Here is a 10,984-nt window from a genome sequence, read left to right as displayed (position 1 = left end):
AACTCTTTTTTAATAGCTTCAAAAGTTGTTTCTCTAAACAACATTTAAAGCTATTATTTCAAAAATTCTTTTTAATAAAGTAGCGTTTTCCTTGGTAGACTCGTCTGATAACCTAACCTTAAACTTCATTGTCATTCTTCTACAGATAATTTTACTCCCATAGATATAAAACTAAATAGAGTGTCATAAACTTCATTTACATGCATATAAAATGAATATTAAAATATGCCTTTTTTTGGCTTGTGATTTCCGGTGAGTACCTTTTGATTCACACTATTCAAGTTCTCTTTTATGTATGGAAACGAAACGTCATTTCTAAAGGAATAACTGATTGTATTATGTTTACTAAAACAATGTTTTCCCGGTTATGACATGCTTTCAAATCATTTAAAAACAAACAAGATAAAAACATTAAATTACCGACTATTGAACATTAAACATATTTTTTTAGATTCTACAAATGCAATATAATATCTATTTAGTGTTAATGAAGTAAAATTTAAATTATCCTCATTAAAATATATGGAGAAATCTGAATGATTGGATTCACCATTAAAACCACAACCGAGTTCTGATATAAATGAAGCGCAATAAGCAATCAAAAGTATTAAATTTATGGATTTTTTCAAAATATTTTTTTAAACTAATGTTTTTATCTACAATTTTTTAATTACCTCAAACATCTGTAAACAAAGCTGTTAGTAAGTTATTTAGATTGACATTTATCAAACATGGGCAAAATAGTAAATGTTACGCAGTGTGTAAAAGGATTACTTAAATACCAGACAGTGGCAGGTCATAGTCCCCGTAAATGCCTATCCTTCCATTTTACCTTCTCAAAATGTTTTAAACGTTTGAAGAAAAGTACATATTTATATTTTCATCTTTTAAAATAAAGAATCTTTAAAAAAAAAGATTTACTGCTAATAACTTTAAATTATTGATTTGATCAAAAACTTAAGTGAAAAGCAAATTACCTCATTTTAAATAAATGGTAATACATAATCCATTTGATTGATTACATATTGTACAATTTTTATACTATAGATAAAATAGGAAGTTAAGCATTTTCCACAACTATACAAAACTCGCAAAAAATATTACTAAACAATCAACAAGATAACGTGACATAACCTTTTAATGTCTGCTCAAAAACAGATTAATTTTGATAAGCAATTTGCTTATAAATCATATTGATTGTGTGTTTTTATTGTTCTGTGTAGCATTTTTAAAACAAAATGAAAGTGATGTTTGTAATATTTTGTGTGGTACTAGCTTTGGGGTTGACAAATGGTTAGTAATGCTTTTTAAAATTAATATTTTAAGCACTTCTTATGTGATTTGCCAGGCTAAACCATGTGCAAATTTAAAAAAAATCATGTATCATCAATATTTTTTGTCATTTATCGTTTTTGAATAATGTGTATGATTTTTTAATGAATGCAAAGTTTATTTTAAGCTTTGACAAATGAACAGCTATTTTTTTTTTGTATTTTTGTAACATTAATTCTAAACAGCAAGCAAATACACATTCAAAAAATTATCTAACTTGTTGGTACATTATTTTATTAGGTAAAAAATATATACTTTTATGTTAATTTTATAACCAAAACAGGGCAGTTTTTCTTAGCATTTAATTACGTTTTTATTACTGTTTGTTATAAATAGAGTCTGAATTCATTTTTTTCTTTAAATAAACTCTGTTAAACGAATATTTTTAATACTTTATGCTGTGTTTACTATTGTAATAGTTTCGCAATTTTGATTTTTTTAAACTATACTTTTCTCGTTCATTATGATCTGTTAACGGCAATAAAAGTATTTTATGTAAAATAAATATATTGAAATTTCATTAAGGTTTGAATCAAGAATCTTCATTGAATTATAAAGAAGAGCAAAGGTTTTTTATTTTTCCTGATGGTAAAGGGAAACTCCATCTCATTGATGCTCTTGAAAAATACGCAGAATCAAGATATAAACCTGAAAATGATGTTGTATTGAATTTGTACACTAAGTAAGTGATAATTTATAATATTTACTATACTTTTATTACTGATTGCAAACTGTTTATAACTTATCTACTGTATTTCGCGTTTTTTTATGCTTATTTATTGGGGATATCAACAGTAATACATGTAACAAAAATATAACAAATATTTATACAGAGAATAAAACCAATAACAGATATCCACAGAAATACATTAAATACACGTACAATACATACTAGTGTGTTTGTAAGAGTGTAAGTGCGTGAGAGGGTGGGTAAGTGGGTGTTATATTGAAATGAGGGTGGACATGTGTGTAAGTATTATTGCACAAGTGCCGAAATTATAAATATATATAAAAAAACTGTTTTTGTAAAAAAAAAACTGTGTTTTCTTTCTACCAAATAAATACTCAAAACGCCATTTTTTAAGGTGATGTGAAATATTTAATATTTCAAAGGTGAAGTACACTACTTGCTTTTATTTATTTATTTAACAGTTTTTTATATACAAGTATTAGGGCGGGCATATTGCTTTAAGGCAATTTTTTCCTATCTACCAAAACGGTTCAATTTGAGAAAATAACAAGTACATTGACATGTAAAATATGCAGAATCTCATAATTTTATACAAGAATTTACTAAAACCTTATACTTAATTATACAGAGAGGGGATGGGAAGGAAATAAGAAGCAGAAAGGAACATTTCAAACGTTTAAATAGTGAACTTTTATCTTGGTTTGAATGTAAATAAAGAAAGGGACGTCTGTAACAATTGAAGAAATATTATTCCACAATAGAGCTGCAACTAATACAAAAGAGGAGGCACAAAAATTAGAAAGAGTATTAAAAGAGTTTTATCGTTACTACATCGAAGAGATAATTCATGTTGTAAAGAGGTTAGAAGAGCTCTCTTAGATGTGTGAAGTGGGATTATTCTAAATATTGTGAAGAAATGATAGAAAGTGAACGTTTCTTTCTTTGCCAGTGTAGTTGCGTGCGGTATTCGATTATGTGGTCAAATAAGTGAAGATTAAAGATACAACGCATACAAACATTCTGCAATCGTTACAACTTATCAAGCAGTTCAGAATTAGCATCAAAATTACATACTATTAGTGGGAAAAGTAAGCTATGGATTAACGTTACATAACACTTCCATATAATTTACCAAATATATCTACATAATAACCAAATCCTAAAAGGAACACTCCTAGACTAGCAGAAGTCAAACTTGGGGAGGGGTCATGGGGTCTACCACAAACTCTGAATTCGGGAAAAGAAATTTCAGGTTTCTGAGCCCCAAAATATTCAATATGTTACCCAAACATTGCAAAACCATGACCCGGATTCAATTTAATGAATAAGAAAAATCGGAAAATTTACTCAAAAACATTCTTAATTAATAAATAGTATAAATGAATATTGTATAACTGTATGGTAAATTAACTAGTATGTAGTAATTTTGTTGTTAATTTTGCATAAAAATGTCTGCCTTAAAACAGGTTGTACCTAGTAAGACAGACTAGACATGATTGAGAAATCTATTACCTAAATGTGTATGTAGTAGATAAAGTAGTTGGTTTTTTTGTCAATAAACTATGATTATATTTATTTTTATCATTAATAAAAAACCTTTTTTTCTCGGTTACTTTTTTCCAAAACATCCATGTAAACTAAATTATCGAAACGCTTTGGTAGTAAAAAAGAATAGGCAAAAAGCTCACAAAGCGACAACATCAAATACAACGTTTTGACCATTTTGTCAATTGGTTCACCTCACCTCCCATGGGCTCAGTTAATCAATAGCAAAAACAAAGATATGAATATTTTCCAACGTTTTTGTAATTTACTGGTAGCATTGCATATCACAAGATTTTTATACTGCGGAACATTCACTGTTTTGTAGTAACTACCGAAAGTAGATTTTCAGCCGAAAACGGGTTTTGGATTCTGTTCTAGTTTCGGCCGAAAACGAAACTTATTCAAATTTGTTGAAAGTCAACAGAGAGGGAAACACTTCTGAAAAGGGATATGAAAGTCTAGGCATTTACAGGGCTAATGACCTGTCGTTGGCTGGTTTAAGTGGCCACATTACACACTGCCTACTGTTTAACAAACTGTCAGCTTCGTGGTGTAATATTCAGCGCATTTGCAGAGGTCTCGGGTCCCTGGACTGGTACCTGAAGCGTAAGACTGTTCATATTACCTTCAAGTGACAAAAATTATCAAGATACGCTATTGGTGTACCAATGCACCGCCTTATGTATTTTAATGTGCGGAAAGGAAATAATGATGATGATAATTGCACCCTTTGTAACATTCACCATTCTTCTAATGTTTAAACATCCACATTTTAAAGGAAGAAGATGTATAAAAATTGGAAACATGTTTTCAGGCGTTGCCTAGTAGGTGAATTGGCTCAGCCAGATGAATCTGACCCACATGATAAAGGTCTCAGCTCTTTTACTTCACAAAAGTCAACAGATGGAAGAGTTGAGTAAATGTGGATGTTCAAACATAGGCAGAATAGTGAATTTTACACAGTGGGTAAAGTGACCACTTAAACCAGCCAATGACAGGTCATAAGCCCTGTATATGTATATCTAGACTTTTATATTTCCCTCTCTAAAATATTTTTCATCTCTCTTGTTATTTGTTAACATATTGTTTTTTATGTTTCAATGTAAATATTTTTGTTTTGCTGTTATTAAATAGAAATAAATTAAATATATAACAACAGATGCGAAGAAGATTTTAAAGAAGAGAATATAGAAGTCAAGGGATTTACATGGCTCATGGTCTGTCATTGGCTGGTTTGAGTGGCCATCTTACACACCGTGTAACCTTCACCTTTTCTGTTTACGTTTGAACATTTATATTCTATTTTACCATACTGCCTATGTCGATATTTGTGAAGTTCATTAAATTGAGAGTGACAGACAAATTGGCAATAGGGGAATTAAAAGTAGCAAATGTAAATTTAAAAAAAAAAACGCTAACCTTTTGTAAATAAAGGATTAAAAAAAACAATTCCGTTCATTACTACTAAAAAAAGATTGTTTTTGCAATAGGTAGATCTAAAAAGAGTCCACAAGATCTTTTAAACGCATCGGGGTAAGTGAATGGGGGCTTTTAATTATGATCTTTGAAGTAAAATCAGCCAATGACAGGTTATAAGCCCTGTTAATGCCTTGACTTCTATATTCCCTTCTATGAAACTTTCTTCATCTGGGCTGTTATATGTTTGCTTCAGTTCGTTTTTATCCAACAGATCAAAACACAAATCTGCAGAAGTTGAGCCTTAAGAAAAAAACCCTTAAAAAAAAAAAAATATTTATAAATTAAGGGTCTTTTTGAACTCCAGCTCACTTCGTTGAAAAAGGTCTGTGGGACAAAAACGAACTAAAGCAACGACATACAAATATAAATAACTCCCAGGAGGGTTGAATCCAGTTTATAGCTATACAAATTTGGACACACTCAAAATATTGTTAAGAAATTAATTTTACGAATTTTTTATTTTTTTAGAAATAATCCTGCAAAATCGGAGATAATAAAATTCGGAGATTCGTCATCTCTTCAGTCTTCTAACTTTGACAAATCAAAACCCGTAGCTTTCATTGCCCATGGGTGGACAGACAATGGTAATGGTATTTACTGCAATACAACAAGAGATGGTAAGATATTTTTTGATAAGGATTTACGATGGTAAAGATTTACGAAGTAAAGATATTTAAATATTCTTTTTATAATTGAGATTTTTTAGTGTAAAGTCATCGAAAAATCGTGGAAACAAGATAACTTCCAATGAAGATGAAAATTAATGCTATTTTATGATTAATTATTAAAAATTCAAATCGTCTAATCAAACTTTCCGTCAGCGCGGGTCGTGTCATTTGTATTTTGAAAAAAAAAATCGGCGATGATGAAAGGTAACGTAGGACCAGTACGATCAAAAAAGACGTGGCATGATCAGGTAAACAAAAGTTTGGTCATGTTAAAAGCTGATAAAACCTAACAAATGTATTAATGTGGAAGAAGAAAGGAATGCACCCAGGGATACACGTGTGTGGCGGTCCATTCTCCCTACCAACTCTCATGGGAGAGGGCGTGATGGTAGTAGTAGTAGCATTAAATAGTAGCTTTATTATTTTCATTCCCTTATCTGACATTTCATCCACATTTATTCATTCATTCATTCACAAAAGTACTAATTTAGTGCTCCAATCAAGTGATATTATATATTTCCTCTATGCTCTAATCACTGTTTACAAAAAGTGAACTGCAGCGAGAAAACGAGTTTCATTCCGTTTTTTAAAAGGTTGGGATATTTCAAGGAAGGAAAGGAGCATGGAAAAGGACCTACCTTTGATGCAATCAGAATGTTCTTCAGTTTTGAATAATTTATTATATTGATTAGTGGTAAATTTTACAACTACCCGTGACGGTTCCAAAAATTCCTATGCAATGTGAAGCAATGTCAACATTTTGTTTATAATGTTTCAAATCCAAATGTTCTATTTTTGAATTTCTTATATCTTGATGTGAGTTAGGTACCATGAGGATGAGTCAAAGGAATAATGGGAAAGAAAGGTAATCCGCCAGAAATAATATCGATAAATGCTGTTTTTACTAAACAATGACAACGTATCTAAATGTGAAGGTTAAATTAACAGTTTAACGCTTCTAGCACCAGAAACTAAAACTAAAACCTCATGAGTGGAATGCAAATTCGCTTACTACTATACTATGAGGCAAACATGATGATAAATATATTTATGCGGATGCTTTTCCGTTGTCTGCGCCATATACTGCGAAAGCCTATTGAGAGCCTTTACCACGCTTGCCTACTTTACAAGGCATCAGGTTCTCGACGTTCTAAACGTCCGCTGCTGTCTGTTCGTAGGCAGTTAATGTCAGAAATACGGGTGGTAACTGAATGATGATAATGATGATGAAAAAGGTGATTAGTCTAACTATTTAGATGACGGTTCAGAGACAGTAAAATATTGCAGTGAACTGCCCTCATAATGAATATTTGACCTTGACTATGTCAGGAATCGAACCCAGAACCTGAGGCATGGTAGGTTTATGGGGCAACCGCTATACTAAGAGGCAGTTATCTACATAATTAAAGTCATGTTTTTACAACAATAATTCACAAATGACTAAAGTTAAAAATAATATTTTTAATTGAATCGGCATTCACTTCGTAACACTTCATTATAAATTATTATAAAAATAAAACTTTGTTATAAGTGTTACACAATTTTATTATTTTACAAGAACACAACTATAGTTTCGGGAGACCACTCCTTCCATCGATGGGTGATATAAAACTAATATAGTAAACACAGAATATTGTCGTGAATCATATAATATATAGTAACTACTCATTTCATAATCAGACCCTAAAACTCCTGCACCAAGTAAAAAAGAAAGGCAGTAATATGAATAATTTAGAAATAATATAAATTCACAAAAATTTAAATTCTAAGAACAACCAAATTAATAATCACACATTTAACCACCCCTCGCCTTTATTGACAATGTTCCCTTTGCGACCCCCTTCACCTCACTCACCCTCTTAGACCCGCGTCTGTTAACACTCTCTCAGTCGAGCGATGTCTTCCCACACATTAAATCTTAGACTTAATTATTGCAACTTCCACTTTTGTGCTAAATTTCAAGAAATAAATTCCACCTGTCCCTCGTTGATCATGTTTTCATATCTGTACTTTAGATAACTATCCATTCATATGCTAACACTTTAGATAAGGGGGGAAAAAAACCCCCTGCTCTAAGTTACACTGATTAATTTGATTATTTTTTGTTTAAATTCTATGACATTGTGAACAATATTCTGTGTTTACTATATTAGTTTTATATCACCCGTCGATGGGAGGATCGCTCTCTCGAAACTATAGTTGTGTTCTTGTAAAATAATAAAATTGTGTAACACTAATAACAAAGTATTATTTTCATAATAATTTTAGTTAAAATATTCTCATATCACAAGTAAGTCATTCGTGAAACATTAAAGTTTTGCGACACAACTAAATTTATTTCCAATTACCAATTTCTGTTATTGATTAATTCTCCTCATTTGTTAGGTTTCCTCAATGTCTTGGATGTAAACGTTATCGTCGTGGACTGGGGCGTAGGTGCTAGTGGTGTATATGGGTTAGCTGTGACCAATGTTGGCCCAACCGGCGAATTCCTCGGCAAAGTTATCGATTGGCTTGTTTCTGAAGGAATTCTCCTCAGTAAGACCCATGTCGTGGGGCACAGCTTGGGTGCGCACGTAGCGGGGATTACCGGAAGATCGGTGACCAAAGGAAAGGTGGCTTATATAACCGGTATGTAATTATTGTTTTATTATTGCTATGTAATACTTTAGTAACTCTTTAATTAAAGTATGTAAAACTCTAATTATTAGTACCTAATAATATACTAAATCTGGTATGTAATACTCTAATAACCGGTACGTAATGCTTTAATTACTGGTAGGTAATGTTTAAGTTAAGGTTATATTATAATACTTTAAATACTGGTGTAACTTTAATTTACATACGTAAAACTCTAATTACTGGTACTTCATACATTTATCCTGGTATGTAATACTTTGATTACTGGTATGTTATGCTTTAATTACAAATAAGTCATGCTTTAGTAACGGGTATGTAATACTCTGAATACTGGTAATGTAATGCGTTAATTACTGTATAAAATACTTTAATTACTAGTACATTAAAAACTGAGAGCAGTGCGATTCTAAATGCTCTCTTGGGGTTAGCGAAAGAGTTGCTAGCATGTAATTAGTAAGTAAATTTCGCTTACTTCCTTCTTATGCGTATCGTAGATGCCTTCTTAGGCGAAAGCGCTCGTTGGTTAAAATGAAATAAGAGTCAAACTAAACCAAGAAGTTTTATTGATAATTTTATTCGAATCATTAAGAAATAAATTAAAAAATAAAATATTTCTATTTGTTAAATATAACTAGTACATATTACATATACAAACTTGAATTATTTGTCTTTTTTAGTCTCTTATGTATTTAGATCACTTGTTTTATTTTTACATCATTTGGTCTTCAATTGAACCCGGTTGCTTGATTATTAGCAATAGTTTTAAATGAAAAATTATTTAATAATATATTTGAAACTGTGTTTTTATTTAAAATATATTTTTTTTAATATTAGCTGCTAGTATTTTGGATTTTAAACTATAAGGTGCTCATGATCAAACCAACTCTTAGTAATGGAAGCAATGGAAAGTAAGACATTAATCAGTATGATAAAGAAATAACGAAAAATGGAATAGTATGCGTCGGTTTTAACAGTACTAAAGCTGTCCACTCTTGAAAATGTAATACTGTTGACAATAGGACGTGAATCTGGCTTAAAATAACTAACAGAACATGGCAGGGGCTTGGAAGACGTCTGCTGTTACTTTAAGTTTTAACTAGCAAATAGACGTGAAATATGATCACGCATTATAATTTATTAAATAAAAAATAAGTCAGCTGTTGTTGAAAGATTTAACTAAAGTTTTTTTAAGGTTTGGATCCTGCTTTTCCTCTTTGGACCAGTGGCAGTAAGAGGATTCGACCCTCCGATGGAGCGTATGTGGAGATCATCCACACCCACGGGGGACTTTCTGGCCTAAAGGATCCAGTTGGACACAACGATTTCTACCCGAATGGTGGAGAAAGCCAGCCAGGGTGTTCTAGCATTGACATGGGATGCCATCACGCCAAATCGTGGAAATACTTTGCTGACTCGATGGACCATACTAAATTCAGATCAATCCAATGCAAAGATTTTGAAGAGATGGCAAGTGGAAAATGTGCGAATTTGAGTACACTCCACATGGGTGGTTCTATGGTCAAACCGGCGTAAGTAATCATTTTTTAAACAATATTTTTAGTGTCGATGTTTCTGTGGGCGCGTTTTTACAATTTTTTTGACATGGACCTTTTGTATTTTTTACAAAATAAATAAAAACTTTTACCGAAAAAAATCCCATGCTAGCAAAACATTTGCGTGGATGTAGGTAATAAAAGTACATACATATTATATTGTTCCCATCAAAGTCTATCACACACAATTTAATAATAATATTATAATATAGCGGCTTCCGGGGCCTGGGTGTTTTGTAATGTAGTTCACCACTGTCATTAGGCTTTCTGGTCTGTTGTGGTGCAAAAAAAAAGATATTTTTATTTAAATAAAATCAAAATATTTAAAATTATGGTATTATGATTTAGGCAAAGAATAACAATAATTTTCATATTCATTTGTTACTCATGTGTTTTTTTTTACAGGGTTGGCATTTTTTATCTGGAAACTAATAAGGATAAGCCATATTACCAAGGCTGAACGATACTTTCCTAAATTTCAACAGATGACTATCTTAAATTAATGTTGACGTCCTGACTTTGTTTTCTGAAAGGAAAAAAATAAATAAAATAAATGCTTTTTGAAATTTATTTATTCCACTCCTGCTTCTTTAAAATGAAATTTTACATTATTTCTATGGTCTATTTTTTAAAATTATTATTATATAATAAAGTTAAAAAATCATACATTTGTTTTTTTATTACAATCTACTATTGTGTATTTAGTTAATGTTAAAACTGAAGATTTCCAAAAAAGAGACTAGCTCTTGTGCTTGGAGAGTGATTTACACTGTTATACTTATTTACTAATTTGAATTTATATCATTTCAAATATACATGAGAAAAAAATATATGCGAAATTTAAAGAAAATAACAATACTAAATAAAATATAATACTAGTGCTAATTTGAAACGTAAAACTGATTTAATGGCTTATGATACACTCAAATTAGTGCATTAATATTTATCAATTCAATGCCATTTTTACTGTGAGACACCCTTCCTAATATACTCTGGATGTTTTCAATAATAATATCAAAATTTCATGAAAGATTTTCATAAATAATAAAATAATTTATTGAGTCATTTAGCCATTT

General features: G+C 30.8%; 1 protein-coding gene across 1 annotated transcript; it reads left to right on the top strand.

Annotated features, from left to right (window-relative positions):
* Positions 1-5,125: 5,125 nt before the first annotated feature.
* Positions 5,126-10,462, top strand: LOC148285659 (pancreatic triacylglycerol lipase-like). Its single transcript, XM_088242230.1, has 5 exons — positions 5,126-5,157; positions 5,516-5,664; positions 8,101-8,346; positions 9,548-9,884; positions 10,314-10,462. Exons 1-5 carry the CDS (start codon positions 5,126-5,128, stop codon positions 10,366-10,368), a joined length of 819 nt encoding a protein of 272 aa, XP_088098356.1. The 3' UTR covers positions 10,369-10,462.
* Positions 10,463-10,984: the final 522 nt, after the last annotated feature.

The sequence above is a fragment of the Micrasema longulum genome, unplaced genomic scaffold (genome assembly GCF_059751315.1).
Source record: "Micrasema longulum isolate JH-2025_06_02 unplaced genomic scaffold, ASM5975131v1 h1tg000015l, whole genome shotgun sequence".
In the NCBI taxonomy this organism is placed as follows: domain Eukaryota; kingdom Metazoa; phylum Arthropoda; class Insecta; order Trichoptera; family Brachycentridae; genus Micrasema; species Micrasema longulum.
Note: the sequence above shows the minus strand (reverse complement) of the source record. Positions and strands in the feature narration are given on the sequence as shown.

What these genes read in the sequence shown, in the direction of transcription:
- LOC148285659 (XM_088242230.1), top strand. Translation starts at nt 5,126, where the DNA reads ATGATCTTTGAAGTAAAATCAGCCAATGACAG. An exon ending in GTAAAATCAGCCAATGACAG is followed by an intron (nt 5,158 to 5,515) that starts GTTATAAGCCCT and finishes TTATTTTTTTAG; the next exon opens with AAATAATCCTGCAAAATCGG. An exon ending in CTGCAATACAACAAGAGATG is followed by an intron (nt 5,665 to 8,100) that starts GTAAGATATTTT and finishes CTCATTTGTTAG; the next exon opens with GTTTCCTCAATGTCTTGGAT.